The sequence below is a fragment of the Gymnogyps californianus genome, chromosome 3 (assembly GCF_018139145.2).
Source record: "Gymnogyps californianus isolate 813 chromosome 3, ASM1813914v2, whole genome shotgun sequence".
NCBI lineage: Eukaryota > Metazoa > Chordata > Aves > Accipitriformes > Cathartidae > Gymnogyps > Gymnogyps californianus.
In genome coordinates, this window is record NC_059473.1 from 61169139 (window position 1) to 61191998 (window position 22860).

The 22860-nt window shown below is 39.0% G+C and overlaps 1 protein-coding gene across 1 annotated transcript in view; it reads right to left on the bottom strand.

The window, feature by feature from the left end:
• The window catches only part of ADGRG6 (adhesion G protein-coupled receptor G6), a 115424-nt gene that overhangs the window by 48677 nt on the left and 43887 nt on the right, over positions 1-22860 (bottom strand). The window contains 6 exon segments of the mRNA XM_050894553.1: positions 277-362; positions 7542-7625; positions 10734-10802; positions 16790-16996; positions 16999-17409; positions 22131-22472. Coding sequence (XP_050750510.1) covers positions 277-362; positions 7542-7625; positions 10734-10802; positions 16790-16996; positions 16999-17409; positions 22131-22472 — 1199 coding nt within the window.

The window sequence follows — 22860 nt, forward strand, 5'->3', positions numbered from 1 at the left end:
TACATTTCTTAAGAAGCTGGCTAGTACAGTGGACACATTTCAAAATTTTATCCCTAGTGCCTAATAGCCCCAGCTAGACCTCAGTTCATTACTGTGCAAATCAATAACAGAAAGATCTTCAGAGAACACATATTAATTTAAGAATTTATTTGGTATTCTCTCTTTTTTTTCCTTTTCAGATTGATAACATCAATGGGGCAGATTCATATATGTAATATATGAACATATCACACAGGAAATCACATATAATCACACAAGAAAGAAAACTTAACTTACCCATTCTGCAACCACATCACGTACTTTCGACACTGCGTTGGAGTTGGAACTAGAGACTGTTATAGATATCCTGTAGAATAGCCCACCTGTGCATTGAAAGCAGCATTATAATGTTAGAAACTGAGCAAATTTACCTTTTTAATAATGAGACTTTAGTTTCATGATGAATACAAAGATTGGGCTGAACCCCAGATACAAAGACACCTCGAGCTCTTGTTGGCATTATACAAGTTTGGAGTGAACAAGCCCTGCAGTCTTGGGCCCATTCTCACTAGTCCTGTCGAATTAGACAAGAATTCCCCCCCCCTCTATATTTTTAGAGAAACTTGAAATGTGACATGGAAACTCACAAACAATGTACATATAGATAGTATTTTGCATATGCCTTTAACGTGGTGTGTAAAAGCAAGATTGTGGAAGTGTCATGAATTTAAAATATAATTACTGAAGTCTGTAACACAGATAAATTCTGCTCTCAGTCATATTGTCATAATCCAGAATTCAACCACTGCAGATTAGACTTAAAACTTTGTGAGAGCAGATAAGGCTCATTAATTGAAAGTAACAAGATAACTGAGGACAGAATTAGGTGGGAGAACGGATATCCAGCTCTTGTTTCCACAGCCTTTGCTCTCAGGCCTGGCGATGGCCAGATAGTAGAAGAACCAACATTAGCTTTACAAAACCGGCAGCTGAACAAACCATCTTTCAGTCATAAAATGTGTAACTCTTGGCTTGGAGCAATTTTATATTCAGTAAAATTGTTTTGAAATGGCACTGGGTAAATATAAATTCTCTTTAAGCTCATGAGTTGGTAGGCAGCATTACAAGATTTCACATCTAATAAATAACATCAAATCATCTCATAGTTATGTTCTGTGTAAAAAGTCTATACTTTTCACAAGTCAAATTTTTTTCATTAAGCTACTAAAAATTCTGTACGCTCTAGTTGGATAAAATTTCCCAGGATGTGGGGGAGGTTTAAGAGCTTCTGGATCAATTCACTTGCATGTATGTGTACATGTGGCATTCCTTGGTTCAGGGCTGTTACCAAATGAAGTTGTGGGTCTTGATCACAGATACATGTATTTATATAAATCTTATGTAAATCTTACAGAGACATTACATAGGACAGAACAGGACATGACAACAATGATACAGAAATCCCTTTCTGTCTCTTGACTGTAAAAGAACTGCTCTATCTTTCTGAATCTAAATAAAAGACCTTTTATTCTAGGTGGAGCAGATTTCATCATTTTACAGCTTCATAGATAAACATTTTACAAGAGCTTGAAATAAAAGTATCTGGAAAAAAATTTGAAGTCAGTATTTTCCATTTTAATTGTGCATATTGGTTACTATCCTATTCATGAGCTGACCTGAGTATTGTTCTTTCTTTTCATTATGGAACTGACCATGTGATCACTGAGATTAGTATGAAAATTCCTCTGCGATAAAAAAAGAATGGATTTCTTGCAGGAAGATGGTTTACCAGTTACCTTCTTTGGTAAGCTATGATTAAATTTTAGATATGAGTAGAATGAACTTGCTTGCTTTTTGATTTATTGTCTTTTTTTCCTCCCTTAACTCAGCAGACACACAAATTTGGTGTGCAGTTTAATCTGAAAATAAATTTTAGTTTGTTATTATTACTGTGATAGTTTCAAATAAAAAAGAGAAAGAAATAAGTCTTTGGAAGTAGAAAATTGGACTTTGGGCAAGTTGAAAACACTTGCAAGACCTGGATCTCATTTATATGTATATATCTCTGTATATACATATATTCAATTTTGTATGTGTAATGTACCTTTTATATGTGCTATACAGATACACACATACAGAAAGCGTGCATTATATGTATTCTCACACATTCGTATATAATCATATATATAATTATAACCTTATTTATATAATTATGTATATGGACAAAATCACCTTAATATAGGAATATGCAAAGTATTTTTAAAATCAAACATAGTAACTACAAACTAGTCAACAGCTTCAAGATCTCCACCAGATGGTGAACCAAAGCATGTTTTAATGAGGCAAAAGAAGAACAAGAACAAAGAACTAATCTACATTTTTAAACACTCTCAGGAGACTGCAGTGGCAGATAGTGAAAACTAAAAATGATTTCTCACTCTCCAAATTAAACAGTGGAAATCCCACCTCAAAATGCTGAATAAAAAAAAAATATTTTTATGGGCAGAAAATTGATGAAAAGTAGCCAAAGATAATTTGAAAAAAGAGGAAAAAAGAACCTGGAAAAACAATTCTCCCCACACCCACCACCACCTACAAAAATATAATGACCAATGAAATACCAGGATTTTTTTTTTTTTAATTCTGTTAGGCAAATTATCCAAAAGTTTCTTTTGGAAAATCTTTGCTTTTTGAAAGTTAAATCCTCAAAAATACATGAATACTGTAAGTGAAAAACTTTCATACAATCTCAAACAATAAAATGGCATAAAAATATATAAAATACATGGCAACCCAATATATTATCCTCACAGTCTCATGAGAGCTGTCTTAGAGAAGTACACAAAAATTAGAAATCACACGTTAATGACATTTACTATCACTAAGATGTTACAAATTCCCTTCTACTGTAATTAAATTACTATTCCAAAATCTTGCCATATGCTAAATGGATCTATATCTAAAGGGTGAAAGCCAGCTACTTCTATGTTCAGTCTACTAACTGACTATCTAATAGATAAGATGATCTGTTTTTTTTCTACATCTCACTTAACGGCTTGACATACTGTAGTTGACCTCAGGTCGACACAGGCAGCCCAGCTCAGTGAAGGAGTAACATAAACAAGATAAAAAGACTGCAGGAGAGCTAGTAAATTGATTCAGTGGTGGGTAAGGAGTGGTATTTTGGCTTGTCCCAGATGGTAAATTGGCCAAGGAATGAACATGTGCCGAAACTGATGACTGATGGTACGTTACAGAAGAAACTGGCATTTGGGACTGCATGAAAGAGTGATGGATTGCTGCTGCGGGTGTCATCAGAGTGCCCTTCACGATGGTCTCTTTGTGCTGAATAACAACTCCACTGTATGAAGATGGCAAAGGTATCGCATCATTCCTTATTGCAGTTCTTGATGACTCCAAAACAGAAGAGAGATTTGCAGAATGTCCATAATCAGCATTTTCAAAATCCAAGGCATGAGTACTAACAACGTTCAGAGAAGACATTCCTTCTCTGTGCTCGCTAAATGATCCATACACTTCCCCTTCCAAATCCCATTCGGAAAGCCTCAATATGTTTGTTGATGTCAGAACAGCAGAATTCCTTATGTCTTCATTATCACCAGTAATTTCTTCTTCTACGGCCCATAGAGAGTATCTCAGACTGTCCCCTTGATTTTCAACGGAGTTTTGTCCTAAAACAGTTAGATGACTTCTCGGTATTACTGTTGTTGGCAAGCTTAACTCTGCTACATCCCACTGAGGGATCAGGCTTGGGGAAATTGTATCAAGATGGTTCTGAAAACTTTGTGGAAGTGGAGGTGTGGAGTAGCTGTTAGGAGGTACACTGACTCTGAATTTTGAGTCTGAATGAAGAAGATGCCTTAATTCCAAAGACAATGTCATCGGAAGGAAGTCAGAACTCATCGAACTGAAGTTTTTTAAAAAAACACCTGCATCTATTTGAACTTTACTTCTTGCTTTATCAATAGTATTTGTTACAGCATCATTCGCTGAAAGACTTTGAGACTGCGGTGATCCATGTGTTCTTGTACTGTTTACCGCACTCTTAACTGGTGTATTGATCAAGAAAGCAGCTTGGCTATCCCTTGAACATGAAGGCTGGGTTCCTGAATGTGTTGGAAGGACGGAAACAAGCTGCTGCCTATTGTTTAGGAAGGTCATATTGGTTTGATTAGTTACTATGTCAGTTCCAATTTGCATGTGCAAACTACCAAATATCATTAATTTTTCTGTGGAGTTTTCAAGTACCTTATCAAAGGGACTTACCTGTACCCATACAGAGGGTTGACTCAAAGGTGCTTCCAGGGAAGGGAAAGAAAAATCAAAATAAAATTCACTGTTGGAAGACACAGTTAGGTTTGCAAAGTTCATTGTTGACTGCAACTGTGATACTGTCCTGCCATTACTTTCTGAAATTCTCTTTGAAAGGCCTGGAATAAATGAACTAAAGATTTGTGTTTCCAAAGCTGATGCATGACTAGAGAAGTTCATTTCTTCAGCCTTGTGACCTAATAATCTAATGGCAGATGTTTGTTCAGAGATACTGTCAGACTTAGCCAGTGAACTAATGGATGGCAATCTCTCTGTTGGGGAAGAAAGCAGTTTATTAAATAAGAGCCACCAATTTTCTGATGGCTCCCCAGAAAACACTTGAGATGCTTCTTTCAAATGATAGGAAACAGTCCAGAAACTTGCTATTAAAGAAGGGGAAATATCTACATATTTTGTTGGAAAATCCAAGTAACCTGAGTCCCAGGAGCTGCCAACTCTATTCATGTTCTCTGGCTCTAATATGGAAAAAGCTGACTCTTCATTTTCATTACTATCACGAAATGCATCTAAATTGTTCTCCAGTATTCCATTTCTGAGGGTCTCACTTGGCGTTTGAAAATATACTGAATGTTTTAAATAATGAGGCCAGTAATTACTATTAGATATAAATATGCTGTCACTTTCCAAATATATGTCAGTCAACGATTGTTGATGCACAGGCAGGGTTGTTACAACATAATTAAATGCTGAGCTTGTCCAGCCTGTTCCTACGAGAAGTGCTGAAAATGTTAGTAGTTCTCTACTGTATCCTAGGACTGAATTTGTCAGTTGCACGTCAGGCATAAATTTTGTGTAAGTTTTTTTCATGTTTTGAAAAAAAGTTGTTGGGTTTGCATGTGGAGTCTCCACAGGGGTTAAATTTGTAATGCCTCTTGAGTGACTTTCCTTAATGTGCATAGATTTTCTAAACTGAAATTCACTGTTTGCTGTTAACACAGAAAAAGTCTTCCTATCAGCATTGCCTTCTATCATTTCCAGGTAAAAATTTTCAGGTGCGAAGTCTAGCAAATCTAGCCTACTTTTTTGGAATGATGATTTCTCCTCTGTAAATGATACAGATAAGCTAGAAAGAGAATGACGTCTGTGTTCATGAAATACAGTCTCACTCCACCAACTCACAGGCTCCAAGACGTTGCTTATATGCATGAAATTGGTTGTGCTGTCGGAGGACAAAATCCACACAGTTTCTTTTTTGTGTTCGTAAGCAGTGCTGCTGCTGCTAACGGGAGAGCAGAACGCTGATTCAGAGTCAGAATGATCTAGCCCATCTGCCAAAGTCCGTGCTAGCTCTACATTAGGACTTTTGCTTTGAAGAAGAGGAACTGCTGCATTCACAGAAGGCTCTGTAACAACATCTGCTGCATCAGAAGTGCCATGAAATGAACTTCTAGAATCATTCAAAATATTTTCATTTGGTAACTGATTCATCACAGTATTATCTAGGTCGATTTTTTCTGTAAAAGCAGCCAAGGTATCGTTGCTGGTCTCCTCAGAAGCAGCTGATGTGGACACAGTTGGAAGAAACAAGCTGTACGTGTTTTTTCTCTCTGGGTTCTCATCTGCTGAGTTTTTACTGAAACGGAGAGGCCTTTGTTTCACTGGCCAAATAATTGGGGTTGAGATAATTCCTATGTTTTTGACCCCTTCTATCTTAGACTCTCGCTGCCTCTGTGGTCGTGAATGGGAGGATTCAGGTGAATTTCTCTTCATTCTGAAGATAACAGTAGCAGGAAGTCTGAATTCCTGCAGGTCTGTGTGTAGTAAGCCACATAGTTAACGGATTAAAGAAAATATATGCAACTTAACTGTCTGTTCTTGGCTGTCTGCTCTTGGTCTAAAAATCAACTTACTAAGAGTGGAAAATGACGCCAGTTAGCTGAGTGAAAGTTTAATTTGCTTCTACTGTAAATGAATTTGGCTTATTTTTCTTAGTCTTTCTACTTTCTCTTGGGAGTTTCAAAGCCAAAGAAAGAACTTAATTGTCCAGTTTTTATTCATACTAACATTAATAAGGCATTCAGTTCCTTCTGCAGTTAAAAAAATCAGAGTTAACTGCTCACAGTGAACATAGAGTGAGTGGCTCCACAAAAAGAAAAAAGCACAATTTGGAAGAAATTTCCAATATTTTCTTCTTACTTCTACAGCTTAGTAAATCCAAACAGGCTGAATTCAGATAAATTCTTTCACATTGTCTACTGTACTGCCCGACTGCCAATGTACAAGAAATGATCTGCCAAGAGAAAAAATACTTCAAGAATTTTAAATCCTACAGTAACAACTGATGCATTTGGGGTGTGTGTGTGTGTGTGTGTGTGTGGAACAACAAACAAACCACAAAAAACTCCCAAATTCTAATTTATTTCTGTGGAGCACACTGAAAAAATAAATCTTTACAAAAAATATCTTTAAGCCTCAGATGAAAATTGCAGAAATCTATCTCTGTGTTGTAAATAATGTTTAACAACTATCTTTAACAAACTAATAAATATTTTAGCAGTGCCTCACAAAATGATGCTCAGTCTCCAGGAGACAGTGATATCATAGAATTTGAGAAAACCTCAAAAGAAATCCCTGCTTTTTTCCTGTGCTAATAATAGGCTCATTTACTACCTTATTTTTTCCCTTAATCTTTCTAAATGAAAAGTAAACGATATCTGATACTGTCAACATTTTCCCTAGTAAAGTCTGATCCAGCTCTTCTTGAAGTCAGTGGAAAGATTCCTGTTGACTCAGTGGAAGTGGCTTTGCTCCATAGGAATGATTCCACTTGGCTCCTGCGCCTGACTAGTGAGGAACAGACAATCCCAGCATACTACCACCCTGGCTGCACAAGCATGAGCTACACAACGCCTCATAATCTGCAGCCTTAAAACATTTCAATAGCATGGTTCTTTTCGGACCCTTTTTAAAAATCACTCTCCCTTCCCTCGTTCTTTGCATGGGTAAATACAACGGGTGACACAAAGTGAGTCCCTTTCGTACAAGAGCCAGGTAAACATGATACAAATAAACACTGAGTTTGGTTCTGTTCTCATTTACACCATTCTTACATGGTCCGGTGAAGTTACTCCTGATTTATTTCAGTGTAAATGAGATCAGAACTGAGACATGACCCTCGACATTATGATAGTATGAAAAACACACCTTAAAATACAATAAATTTGCGCTAGAACACAGTACAAGGAAAAATGTAACACAGGATTTCTTACCATTGTTTGGCTTATCGTTTCTATTAGTATCGGGCATGTTAGTGGTGACAGTGGGTGGTGTAGGAGTAGTAGCATTTACAGTAGCTGGTAATAAAGATGAGAAAGAGGTGAACTTGAATGAAATATGAATGTTAATAAGGTAAGACAAAATGGGAACAATGCATGACAATGTAAAATGAAACCATCTACACACAATGCCATAAATGTTAAATAAACACATTATTTTTTCTGCACAAAGTGATGAATGGATATGAACGGAGGTCCCAATCCTGCAATCTTCACTTTCACTGACTTCAGTGGGAGTTTTGTCAGTGTAAGGTTTGCAAGATCAGTCCTGTACTGCTTTCATAAACTCAAAATCCTCTTATGAGAGCTTCAGATCCAAACAGCTGTGCAAAGACCAGAAAATAGATCTTATAAGTTCTAAGATGCATGCACTTATAATGTTGCTTGTGAAAAGAATAACTCCCTACTCAGGGACTGAAGATGACAAACAAATGTGAAACTAAAATGCCCATGTAAGGATCCAATTAACTCCATTGAACTCCATACAATGAAGAGAACTGAAATCAAACTTGGAATAATTGAAGTGGAATATACATTTTGAAAGCTTCATGTAGGATCTCAGCTGTACTGTTCCCACTGACACTAACAGGAGTCACCCCACACAACCTTGGCAAATGTTTCCCAGGAGAACCAGGTAGCACACTTTTCAAAATCAGAGTGAGGAGCCAAAACTGCAAATTTCCCCACAGCCGACTGGGAGGGTATACATGCTAGAGGAATTCAAATATCATGCCACTAAATTTTCAAATAATAGTTTGGAAAATAATTTGATTTTATCTAGTAACTCCCAGGGAACGCAAATCCACTCACTGACAGATTTCTTTTTTCCTGAAAACTCTTTTTAAAATCTGAAGGTTGGTGCAGTATAATCTCACAGTGTTACACGGCTTTTGCAGATTTTGACCAAGAACCAACCCGGAAAGGTTAAGCAATCATATTTTAGGCAAGAAATTGAACTTTTGATTTTTTGTGAGGTTGTTTTAGCTAACCTTTTGAGTCTGAAAGTCATAGACTCAGGTCTCAGCTTAGGGAGCAGGTTCATGTTCAGGTTTCAGCGAAACAAGAAACTTAGGGAAAGAGAAGGAAGAGTTGGACACTGCAGCAAACAGGTTCTAACTAGGAAAGTGAGTACATAAAGTGACACCCTATCATACAAAAAAGCTCTTCTTCCATGAAACTTCAGGGCTGTATTGTCTGAGAAAAAAGTTATAAGGCTTCTTACTGATTGTATCTTCCAGCCAATTCTGTTAAAGGAGGCATCTTCCAATGAATGAAAATATTTGCTAAGCATAATGGAGAAAATGGCTCTTTCATCAGACTGTAGCTGACATAATCTGGCCTCCACAAACTTTGTTACTGGTGCTATTGCACAACACACAACAAACAAACAAAAAAGGAATCCAAATTGGCCTCTGAGTTTAAAATAAGTCTGCAGTGCTGACAGAAATAGACAGACAGACATCTTTTTATGATTTTCATTATTATGACAATAATGATGATGATGATGAACAGGGTAAATCTGATCTGCCACTTCCAAAGTGACAAACACAGAACACCAGTGACACTTTACCAAACACTTTTCAGAGAAGGAGTGCATATTGCCTCCGTGAAAGTACTCATAGTCTTTATTGAAGATGTGATGGTCTAAGAAGTTAAGAGAGGCAAGTTTGAAAGGTAGCATCTTTTAACTTCTACTAGACAAGTTAATAAAGCTGGAAAAAAGGATGAGGCTTTTAGAAAAGCAGGCTTGTTTCGCTGAAAGTGTGTCCATTTCTGCAGCCATATGATCTGCCCTAATGAAAGGTATTCTCTCTCCTTTCACACCATGCCATTTTGATAGAGGAAGATGCTCAGAGTTCTTCCAAGAGAATACACGAAGTTCTTTACATGGTGGCTGTATTACCCTTTACATATAAAAGGACTAACACTGAGTAACTGTTGCTGTCACATTTACTTAAGGTATTTGAGTAGTAGTATTTAGATCATATTGTGCTTTGTGAATATGATGCCTGAAAATTACTGTTTGAAATCTGATTACAGACATAACTGGCATTTCACTTTCCCTGTGGAGACCAGTACAATATGCTCCCAGAACCTGAACGAAATTTACCTCAGGAAAATGTGGGAGAAGTACACTGAAGACTGACATAGATCTCTTACTGGCTTCCCAAGCAGAGTGCATTTTCCTTTTTATTTTTGAGCTAAATCTGATTTACTTGTAAATGTCGGTTTTGAAAGAGTTCTGAGACTTCCTCCTCCCCTTTTATATTTTATTCTCTCCTGTCTCCTTCCACCATTCAGCCTGAAAAGGGTTACAGAGCTAGACGCTATTTTTGGTGCAGCTGCTGCTGTGATTAAAGTTTAACATAGCATGCCACCCCATGAGCAGGTCTGTGTTCATGAAGGTATTGTGGAAATGGGCTGATGTTGCTCACGTAGAACATTTTTATAGAACTTCAGCCTCTAAGCAGCACAGAAGGAATTAACTGTCCTTGCATGTCCAACAATTCACATGGCATGGAAATCTTTAGGGTTCACCTATTCCTTGCATTCCACTGAGCTGACCTTTAAAAGACACCTAATGAATTCTTAATGTGGTGATTTTTACACTATCAAACCATCACTAAGTGCTGTAACAAGTGCTTCATTAACTAATAGCTGCTGGATTTTGCAGTTTGATGTTAAATTTTTACCCGCTAATCTCAAAGTATCTAGCCTCAAAATAGCTTATTGGAAAAAAATGAATAATAGTCAGTTCCTTTATTTACATCTGCTCATTTTTTATTTACAGATGTACCCACTTCTTATCCTGGTTAATATTTTACTGTCAAAACGTGCAGGAGGAAAAGAGATGGAGAATGAAACGAAAGCAGTTGATTAATTCAGTTTTGATATAATGGAGACTATTTGGAAAATGTATTATCAAGGGAATGATCACATTTTTTCCACATATTGTACGTACAGGACACCCACACACTTAATGAGACTAAAGAATTCCTTTCCTTACTATTTTTTATTGCAGTTCACCCTTTTAGAAACAATAATAAAAAAGAAATGGAATAAAAAACCCAAGGAAAATAAAGATTTCCCAAAGATGAAACTGTGAAAATGACCTGGGCTTCTTACCTTGGCAAAGGCTTCCCAGGTTTGCACAACTGGTTGGTTCAATTGCAGAAGAGGGAATTAGGTATGAGCCTTTAGAAAAAGAAAGTAAAATAATTAGAAAGGTTTGGCTACTGGACATAAAACTGTCATATCTCAAAATATATTATATCTTGCAGTCACACAGTCCTCTTCCTAATTTCTCTCAGTGGCAAAACTGATACCACCACTTGCCTTTAAGACTTGTATGTTTTTGTTTTCTGTTGTGGCTGAGGGATCCATGAAAACCCCGCCAACTTGCAAGTTACAGTCACTTATGTATCCTCCCCCGGTTTTCTTTGCTTTTGCTGAGTAACATCGCATTAAATGAATGCAGCTTGCATGTACTCTGTGAAACCGCTTTAAGTGAAGGGGTCAGTATGGCCATAGGATTTATGCAATCTTCATGAGTAATAATGCGTGCCTTGGAGAAGCAACCACGCTCCGCTGCTGTAGCACAGGTTACCCACCACACGCTTCTGAGTACTCTGCCTGTGACAGACACCAATCAGATAAAAGGTGATTAAACTTGTTCCTCTGCCCAGGGCGTGGGCGTGATTAATATTCTGGTATGCATGATTTATAAGCAGATAATGTTATAAGTCTGTATCTCTGCTGAATTATTCATAACAACATGCACACACTTTGATGATCTGGAGGCAAAAACAGGGCACGTAAGAATGGCTACAGAAAAAGAATTGGTGAAACTGCATTAATTACACTCTGTGTATCCCAGCAGTTCAGTTGCAGATACAGCTGCTTTTGCACACTGTGTTGAAAATAATGGGGCCATAGAGCATGGCATAATCTGAACCTACGGGGAGTGTTGCCCTTTTGGCTTTTGCTTTACCACTTCAGAATCATGTTGACTCAATGAGGTTCTCTCATGAAACATTGTATCCTTCCATAAAATTAAAGAGCCACCACCCATCAGCTCGTAAAGATAGCTAGGAAAGTATTTCCTGTGATGCAAGAACAGCTGAAGCATGGGGCCTCGACACAGAAATTGTGTCACACCACAGATACCATTACATGTATTGCCGACAAAAATCGGGCAGAATTTAAAACATGTGATCCTCAATAAATACTAAAGCTCAGCATTTTTATTTTTTTTTAAATGGATTAAGAGATATAGGCAAATTCACTCCTTGGTACACTTCCTATGAACTCCAGGAAGAATGTTCTAAGTGAACGTACTACCTCCTGCGTGAGATTTTTTTTACCCCAAAATATATTTGCTAATATTAAACAGTCAATATCAAAACCTGCTGTAAGTTGTCTTCTCTTGATTCTGTATCACGGAAAGATCACCTGAAAGTTGGCTTGGGAAATCTGTGTACCTTAATATTTAAAAAAAGATCATGATTTTATTTGGTGAAACTAAAACAAATCCAATCCAACTTCACAAAACACTTAAGTCAGAAGACTGTTGTATTGGGTTTGCGTGGCAAGGTTTTGGTAGCAGGGGGGCTACAGGGGTGGCTTCTGTGAGAAGATGCCAGAAGCTTCCTCTATGTCGATAAAGTCAATGCCAGCCGGCTCCAAGTCGGACCTGCCGCTGGCCAAGGACGAGCCCATCAGCGATGGTGGTAGCGCCTCTGTGATAATGTATTTAAGAAAGGGGAAAAAAAGTTACGGGGCAGCAGCAATTGCAGCTGGAGGGAGGAGTGAGAAGATGTGAGAGAAACAACTCTGCAGACACCAAGGTCAGTGAAGAAGGAGGGGGAGGAGGTGCTCCAGGCGCCAGAGCAGAGATTCCCCTGCAGCCCGTGGTGAAGACCATGGTGAGGCAGGCTGTCCCCCTGCAGCCCATGGAGGTCCATGGTGGAGCAGATATCCACCTGCAGCCTGTGGAGGACCCCACACCGGAGCAGGTGGATGCCCGAAGGAGGCTGTGACCCTGTGGGAAGCCCATGCTGGAGCAGGCTCCTGGCAGGACCTGTGGACCCATGGAGAGAGGAGCCCACGCTGGAGCAGGTTTGCTGGCAGGACTTGTGACCCCGTGGGGGACCCACGCTGGAGCAGTCTGTTCCTGAAGGACTGCACCCCATGGAAGGGACCCATGCTGGAGCAGTTCATGAAGAACTGCAGCCTGTGGGAAGGACTCACGTTGGAGAAGTTCATGAAGGACTGTCTCCCATGGGAGGGACCCCAAGCTGGAGCAGGGAAGAGTGTGAGGCGTCCTCCCCCTGAGCAGGAAGGAGCGGCAGAAACAATGTGTGATGAACTGACCACAACCCCCATTCCGCATCCCCCTGCGCCGCTCGGGGGGAGGAGGTGGAGAAAATCAGGAGTAAAGTTAAGCCCAGGAAGAAGGGAGGGGTGGGGGAAAGGAGTTTTTAAGATTTGGTTTTATTTCTCACTATCCTACTCTGATTTGATTGGTAATAAATTAAACTAATTTCCCCAAGTCGAGTCTGCTTTGCCTGTGACGGTAATTGCTGAGTGATCTCCCTGTCTTCATCTCGACCCACGAGCCTTTTGTTATATTTTCTCTCCCCCATCCAGTTGATGAGGGGAGTGATAGAGTGGCTTTGGTGGGTACCTGCCATCCAGCCAGGGTCAACCCACCACAACTGTATACTTTGAAGAGGAATATTTTCAGTGAATATATTCAATAAGCTTTTTTAAGTTTTAATTGGGTTGAATTCTGGCCAGACTAGACTTTCCCTAGTGTCCATTAAAAAAAATACAATGATTTGGATGCAAACAGATACTTGGCATAAGCTGCTTTATGAAGCCAAGTGGCATGGTCAGTAATGTGAACAGCAGATATGGACCTGTATTACGGACACTTTGTGTGATATATCTCACTCACTTCAAGTGTCTAAAACTCAGACATCCGTATCTGCTCGTCACGCTAGACTTTCTTTATAGTCAGTGGAGAGGAACAGGCACTCCTACAGCAAAAAACTTCTGACTTCACTGAGACATCTTCTCCAGTATGAGATGCACTGACCTTTGAACAGCCTTTTTCATTCCACTATTCATAAACAGCACTGAGGGCAATTAGCTCAGCCTGAAACATCATTCAGCTGCCTAAGGCAGACAGATCCCACCGAGTTAAATCTGACAGCGAAATTAAGAATTCCTCCAGCCTTTGGGAATGAAGGACTCATACAAAGTGTACATGAAGCAAATGCAATTGCAGGCATGGACAGACGTGCGGCCACGTTACCCTTAAACTGAGTAGATCATATCCTGCTATAGGTGTAGCCAGTGCAGGCTCCAAAATCAGTACTAGAAGTTGATTAAATGCTCTTCAGTTTGCCTGCACTGAGCTCTGAACTGATGTTGTTACACTGCTGTCATTACCTAGGCTACTGGTTTTAAAATTAGTCTGGATACCCAGGCTGCGTACATATACCTTTAAATGCAAGCCATGTGAAGGTATGGCAATAAAAACAGAATTCCCTCAAGTCTTACAGAAACACCCTACCATGATTGCACAGCTGTGAAAACATTAGTCTAAGGAATAAACTAGGAGAAGGTAAAACTATGAAAAGATTATCTGGAACAATTTGCTAATGTTTTTAGCTCCATAAATCTACTTGTAAAAGCTTTGTCTGAAAAACCATGAAAATAATACCCCTTGAAAAATGTAAGCACTGTTCAGGCACAGATATGTTGAGATCACTGCTAAATGATTGGTTTGGTTTTTGGTTTTTTTTAAGTTACATGCCGCTTCCTGGGGAAGCATTATTGGAGCTGTGCGAAAATGCCTTTTCTGTATAAATCCTTCCATTGCTGCTAAATGAAGCCTAATCAGAGTCATCTCCCCACTGTCAGTGGTTTATTCATGGCTGATAGCCTGACTCATCAACTCTCCTGTTGAAGGCCGGTTTTACAATGAAGGCTTTTATTCAAGAAGATGAAGGGAAGAAAATTCTAACAATTCCATCTCTGGGATTAGTAACCATTTTTGAAATGGCACTGCACCCAGTATTTTCTTTTAGGAAATACTCTGGTTCAGGAAAGCCTGCATCATAGGGCATGATTTAACATCTTTGAAAGAAAAAGACTGACTAGTGAGTTAGTTTTCTCATAGGCTTAGTTAGAGGAAATAACAATGCTTATATATAGATATGTTTGAAGTGGCTTGCATATACACCTGGGCCTAACATACGAATGCTAATCTACGTCTTGATGCTACGTCTTCTAAAATAATGTTCTGCTGTAAGAAAACCACTGAACAATGACATTCCAAGGAATAAAGCTGTGGAATGAAAATAAGGGTATTGTTTCTATGACCACAGCTGTGATACTACATTTCTGTCACAGGACTGTACAGTCTTTAACAGAAAGAAGGAAAAGAACCATACTCCAGTCAAAATTAAATGAGACCACAACATTTACAGAGGTCTTGGTAGGTTGTTTAGTAAAAGTGTTGTGGTAGTCTTCATGGTATAACAGCGTAAGAGGAGTAAGATTTTCTGGTAAGTTATTTTCTGTCAGATCAGTTTGTACTGATGGAAAAGCCACAACTTTTTTGTCCAGAACACCTTCATCAGTCACGGTCAATGTTTAGATCAGCCTCTTCTTTGTTCTGGTAGAGGGGTGAAGGTATCTAGTTGCTTGTGTTTTTACACAGGTGTTGCTTAAATTTTTTTAGCAGAGGCATGCTGAGAGCTGTCCCAGTGAGTCTAGCTGTGAATGAGTACCTCACGTTTTGGTTTGAGTAAACTAAAGCAAGCAAGAAGGTTTTTTTAGCCACCTTAATCCCTCATGAGCTATTAGATACAGAAACTAGCATGCCTTAATGATGCCAGCTTCTGTTTTAAGCTAAGGATTCTCAGAGCGCTGACAGGTGCTCTGTCAGGAGACGCTTATATTGACACTATTTAAACTATGTTTAAACTAATAAGTAGTAAGGTGTCAGAGGAGTAAGAAGGCAAATTGGAGAGAACAACATTAAATATGAAGAGACCCCACGTGGTTCAGAATGAATCAATATTTGTAACTGTTTACTTTGACTTTTTTGGGTTTTTTTTAACGAATGTGTATTTGCTAAAATAGGAGGGCTCAAACTCTGTGGACATGGAGTTTGATAGCAGTTGATTTTCACAAGCATCATATGTGCCTGTATAGGCTACTGCTGGCCACGATTCAGATCTTCCCCCATGCATTTTATAATTATCCAAATATCTCTAAAGTTGTTACTAACCAAAATATTCTTTTAAAAAAAAAAACAAACTGGTCCAAAGTGACAAAGATTTTTCAGTTTTGACTTTTTTTATCTGGAAAAAAATGTTCCAGCAGAAAATTGTCAACCAGCTGTAATAACATATACATATACAAAAATTACACCTGGACACTTATGAGAATCAAGTGTCTGAGCCATGAAATGAGAATCGGTTGGACAACGTATTGAAATTTATCTTCTGGAGTAATCTACAGGAAGAAAGACCTTCAGTAATTACCAATTAAAAGGAGGACTGATAATATATCATCTGGAAGATAAAACCCCATGATTTTGATCTAAAACTCTTCCTTCCTGTCTGCCTCCTCTAATTTAATCTTTCCTCGTACTCTTCTGTCTCATATGCATTGTTGCTTTGTCACTGCTTTTGCTGGCTCTGCACACACAGCACACGGCTAGCAAGTGCTCCTTCTGGCTAATCAAAGGGCCAAAGGGCAGGTACAAAACCACTTACTAAATGGTTAGTTAACACACATCTTTTTCTCCAGAGACCACTGTAATCTCACTTGAGGCTAGCTCGTACTTGCTTGTTATCCCCCCTTTGTATGAGTAGAAGGCCAATAAACAAACTGTTCAGGAAAAACTTTGATCTGCAGATCATTTCAAGCAGCAACTCAGTATACTTAGGGGGCTTTTTCTTTTCCTTTAGGGAATCAAGTCTATACCCTTTCAAAGCCTCTGTATATGGTAAGAATTGAGCTGAAGTCTAAGAAAGGTAAGACCTAGCTGTTTTTCTTTCACAGGAACTCTTTTTTTTTCCATGCTGGTATATGATATGTTCAGCACAATGTAGAAGTGTGGGAGGAAAATAAGCAAAAAAGATTTGGCAAGGCGTACTCACCACAACTCAAATTGTTTTCTGCTTTCAGTGCTGAAGTTGGAATACTCCAGAATTCATTTTCCCAGTCTACAATGTTTCCTTTCACATCACAGCTGAGGTTGGCCAGTGTTTGCGCATTCATGGTGAAATTCCAGAGGCGGAAGTTGTAAATGTCCCCATTTAGAGAGCTCACTTCATTGCTGTTAGAGCCCAGCACCAGCCTCCCTTTCCAGGGATAACTTTGCGCAGGATACCCGGACAGTACACTATATGATAGGTGCTTTTGGCATATATACCTATACTGCCCGACAAGGTATCCCCTACAACACAGAGCTGTTGAAAGGTTCCCATGAAAAACTCTGCATTTCGGGGCAATGCATTCTCGAGGATGCACTGCGTGCCTGAGACGGACAGAAAATGGCCTTTTGTGGTCTTCCCGAAGCTGAAGAATTCTGTCGACGACTCATCGGTGTAGGAGAAAACCTTCCAGTCGTCGTTGTCATCGCTGCTGCCCTTGGTTGCTTCAAAGCACAGTGTAAACTGTCTAAGCTCTGGCACTGAGACAGTCTCTGCCACGGACACAGCATCGACGTCGGGAACCTGGGGAATGATGACTTTCTGATTCCTCAGAGACACAGCGACTAGAACCAAGAGCAGATAAATAAATTACCAAAAAACAAAAAAAATTCATCATATAGAAATAAAGGCAGACTGGCAGCAGGGTTAAAGTAACATTCATTAAATCAAACATTCATCAGGTGGTTTTTTATCACTGTAACATACCAATAGCACACACGAAGGGGAATTTGGCTTGGGAGTGCACTCAGCTGAAAATATGCAGAGTTCCTTTTCAAAGGCATGGAGAATGCTGCGCTACACACAGTTAACAACCCCTCAAGTTGCATTAAAAGCAATATTAGGACATATTACCTACTAACTTCCAACTCTGCCTCAGCTCACTTTATAAAAATTACTACTCATTCATCTAGTAAGGATGCATTAGGCAATGGAACAAACCAGTTATTTGAAAAACACAGTATGACTTGCTTTCAAGATGTATTATTTTAATTACTTGTCTGCATGACTGCATTACACCAATGAAGTTCAAGTCTTGCTTCTTATAAATATCGCCATAGAAGAAAGCCCCCACTACACTCCTTGGCAAACTGAAGCCTTTTGTTCCTGAATTCGGCTAATGGGTTTCTGCAAAGCATTAGGCATCTTCTCATTTTGTCCCCAGCAGCCTTCTGGTTGAATACTGCAATCGTGTGTTCATGAATATTTATATCCAAGCTGTTCACTATTTGCCAATATTTGGGTCAGCAGTTTTGGATTTTGCACAAGCATCTAGAAATGGCTAGTCCTCTTGCAAATATGCACTGCAGTAAGGGTATTTAGGCATGGGCAGAATTACTCTGTCTCTAATCATTATTAAGTATTCTCATTTGCACTGGTGAAATGGCAGTCACCGAATGTGAAAAACAGCATCACACAACATATGCTTTTTCTCCATGAGTATATTAATGACAATTCTGTTCGCTCTACTTTGGAGAACACTATTTTTCAAAATAATGCGTCAATATGCACAGTTTTATTGGCACATTTATGGCAGCAAAATTGTTCTAGTAAATTTCTCCACAGAATGAAGTTTCAGGTTATCAGTCATGCAAAGGCATCAAGGTCAACAAGACCAGATCGCAGCAGCCCTCAGTTTTACTTCTGGCTCCACAGTTCTGTGGCAGACCACATCTCCAGCAAACGCCTGCTACCTCTTTTACACATTTTCGCAGTGTATATGCTGGAAGTGAAACTGGTTTTTGCTAGACCTGAAGAATAACTGCCACAGTAGTTAATCCCTAGCCTCCCCTGGGATTTTTAAGCGATGCCACAACACATACATTAATTACTACCCCTGTTCCCTTCTCAGAATGAAATAAAAACCTTTCAATGTGAGAGGGTAAGACATGTGAAGGAAGGGTGACTGTCATGTCACACTCAGGAAAAGAGACAGATATATGGGGTATAAGTATTTTGTGTAGTCTGTAGTATTGCAATTTCCCTTTGCCAGCTGCTTGCAAAGACTCTGAGCTCCAAACTACCATATTTGGATACACACAAGGACATAATTTGACCAATATATTATACAGTAAAATAACATAAAGTATTGCACATTATCCGCCAACCCAGCAACTGGCGAATGGGAGGGAAGAGAGAAAAATACTGGGCTTTTATAGTTACTGGATTTACTTCATAGATTTTTTTTCTTCCCAAGGGCAAAAGTATGTTGTAACAATTTTATAGATAGAAAATGTGTTCAACTCTCCATTGAAAACAGGGGCATTTTTTTCATGGGTTAATTATACTGTAAGCTTCTTTACGTAACATGGAAAGTGTTCCAGAAGAAGTATAAGGATTCGAGACTTGAAAAAGAAGAAAACTCATTCATATGAGCACTGTCCAGCCTGTGTTAGGGTGGTCAGGAGAGTTATGGACTACCTGGTCACATTTAAACGGTATAGGAAGAGAAACAAACAGGGAGGACATTACTCTGGTACTGAACAAGTCTACTCAACTTCACTGTACTCATCTGACAGATTTAACTACTGGCACCTTCCCCGCACAGTGAAAGGACAAAACTGACAAGTATTTTGTCCATGTGGAGAAAACAGAATCCTGCCATCAACATTAAGCACAGATCTTTCCTGATTACTGTTGCACAGCCAGTCATCATACTGATGAGTTTCAGATGTTAGTATTGGAGAAACTGGTTATTCTCTGAGGAAGAATATACATATATTCTTGGAATATTCATCCAAGTGCTTAGACTACTTTCAGAATGATGTTAAATTGTTTCTGTTAGGAAGATAACTGGATTACAATGCACAGGGGGTTTTTTGGACACATTGCTAATTACTCATGAAGAATGTACAAAAGTCTTGGCAGCCCAGATGCAGCAGGAGCAACCAGCAACAGGCAACTCACTGTTCTGAGATCCACATCTGCTTTTACGGGAGCACTGGGATGACACAAAGCCTGCTGCTTTTTAGAGCCCCTAGCTTTCTTGCAGCTCTTTGTCTTACATCTCATACACCCCTTTACACATAAGCAAGCCAGGAGTCCCTAGATTGTATTTTACAATCCCTTGCAGGGAAAACTGCTTTCCTGCCAGTTGATGGACTTTTCAGCATGGTTCAGTGCTTGAGTGGTGGCTTCTGCTGCTCCTAGCTTCACTGCTTTCATCTGCCCTTTCACTGATGTTGGAAGAAATGCATCAACTTTAATGAGGTCTGCAAGTGTGTGTGTGCGTTGATGTGCTATTGTCTACGTACCTTTATACCTTGAAAGGAAAGCAGTACATTATCATCCCTTCACCAAGCCCCTTTTCTATATCCTTTGCCAGATTAAACATTGTCATGATCTTTGTAACTATCTTCTGAACCCAATGTAATTGCACCACTGTGGGCAATAAGCAGAATATAGTTATAATTTGCCCTAGATGCATGCAGCCAGCTCTCCTGGCATCCATGGTCAAAATCAAGATGGCAGGTGAGAGTTACAGATTTGGAGTAATGAAACAAAACTCAGCAGCCTTAGTCTAGATGCTTAACAGCAAGCCTTAACATAGAGTTTTTTAACTAATATGTATGTGAAACATTAAAATATGTCACCAGTGAAGGTCACTGATACCTTTACTCACACTTACTCTTCTTATTCAAAATGAAAGGATATCTTCCAAGACTATTTAACTTTAATGGTGCTATCCATGAACATAAGGTACTATTCAATTTGGCGTAGAGGTAGTATTTTTATGAAAGCAAAAATATATTACCTATAGGTATATACACACAAATGGTTCTCTGACTATGTCTGTGGACCTTTCCTCTCCTCCTCATTGAACACATCTGAGAGCAACATTGTATCTTTCAATTCCAATTGTAAGTCATCTTATCCCTTATAGTCATACTTAAACATTAAAATATTAAAGAGGAATAAAGAAATATATCCTTTTGCATAATCTGATTGTATATAATTTTTTATGATCCACTTGATTTTACAACTTCTTACAATACAGCAAGAACTGCTATTTTCAAATAGAGAAACCTTTCAGAAAATTTGCTTCCACTTTCAGAAGAGAACAGGTGCTCCTAGAATTATTACTACATTCATTTTGTCAGCATGAAAGGACCTCAGTAGAAAGAAGTATTTCTAGCTCCTCTGATACGATGCTACCTTTTTTCTTTTCAGAACTGCACGCAAATTTTGCTGGCATAATCAGGACTACTTTTGTCTTATGATTCCTGGGGGTTACTATCTTAATTATTTTAAAATATATGAGATGTGTAATAAATATTAAAAATCATGAGCAAGGTGTGCTTGTGATTGAAGAGATAACTGCAGACCTCCCTGCTCTGCGTTTCTACAGCAGCCAGCCAACCAACAGAACATAAGTGTGCTACAATAATATAAACGCTCAATGCAATACTAGCATTCAGTCTAAGGTGTGTGACTTCTACAAAAAGAAAGCCTACTGAGAGCATGCAACTGTAAACTATAACCTTGAAGTGGAATGAATGGTGAGTAGCATATGGGGCCTGTAAGTGACCGTCCTAATGCCCTCCGTTACCTCACTGCCCTTTACTGTCATGTGAGAGCAACTTCTAATTCATGCTTTAAACAACAAAACAAACATCAACCACATGTTATCTGTACCCTTATCTTCTAGGGGAAAAAGCATGAGTGTCTTTTTTTTGCAGTTGTTAGGCTTTTTAAAATCTAAGCATTGCTACATATTTAAGGAAGGGAAAGAAAGGTCAAGGAACTGGAATGAAAGGTAGCCATTTTGCAATGCCAGTTCATCCCTGGGAGTTTGTTCTAGAGGCTGGAAGAACCCTTGAGAAGTTCTGCCTTCTGCACAAACTGCTCCCCACTGTTGGGTGTTTCACTGGGCCAGAGGTCCGGCTGGTCTTGTTTCTGGCTCAGCTAAGTTCCCCCTCATGCTCTCCTTTAGGTTTCTGTGTCCCTCTGCAGGTACGCTGACCTGAAGGACAGGTGTCCTGCTTTCAAACCCTCCAGCATAAATCTGCAGGGGGAGGCACTGTTAGGCCTAAAATCTTTGCATGTGAAAAGTTTTTCTAACACACTTGATGTCATGTCCCAGAACAAAATAATTTATTTTCATCCAAAGAAAAATAAATTCATTAAAAAAAACATACAAGAGAACTCTGTAGTTTTACTCTGCAGCCTCCCCATCCTTTCCCTTCTCTTGGGGGACTTGATTCCTTCGGGAAGCGTCATTCTAATCCTTATAGGACATTTCCTTCTAACGTCTATAAGAGGGATGAAATGCTTTAGGTTTACTTACTTCGTACATAGCTGGCATTAAAACCTTTCTTTTGGATACTGAAGTCGCTTTTAAATGACACGATCATTTCATTTCCGGTAGAGTTATAGGATAATCCTTTGGCAGTGATGCCACAAAGGTTCATTGGGCTTTCTCCATTGTCTAATGTCAGTGAATCATAAATGCAGCCCGGAGCTTCTTCAATGTCAAAATCGATAAATGTTAACTGTATGATGAATCCATGAGGTGCTCGGATGATCCACTTGCATGCTTGGCTGTTGGGATAATCACTGGGGAAGCACGGAGAAGTGAAAACTCCAGAGGGGTCAGTTAGCACGATCCTACAGTCGTAGCATCCGTGAGCTGGCAATAAAAACAGAGAAAGCCGGAGGTCAGGAAGAGAGATAACTTAACAGGAAAGTAATCATCAACACAATAACTAAATGTATTTCTATACAGAAAAACATAAACAGAGATGGGAGGAAGAAAGGCAGAAAAAGGCCTGGTTTCTAGTGGGCAAAATGCTGGAGGAATAGTACAGCAGAAGAATATTTTATATAAGAAATCCTACACAAAAGAAATATAAATTATACTGCTAAATATTAATTTGTGCACACAACATATATCTGCTATGTATATTGACCTGACAAAGGCAAAGCGAAAGCAACATTTTTGAATTCAGAAAGGCAAACGAATTCTTAAACTACAACTTCTAAAAAGATGACTGGTATCATTTACATTTTTTGGCTGC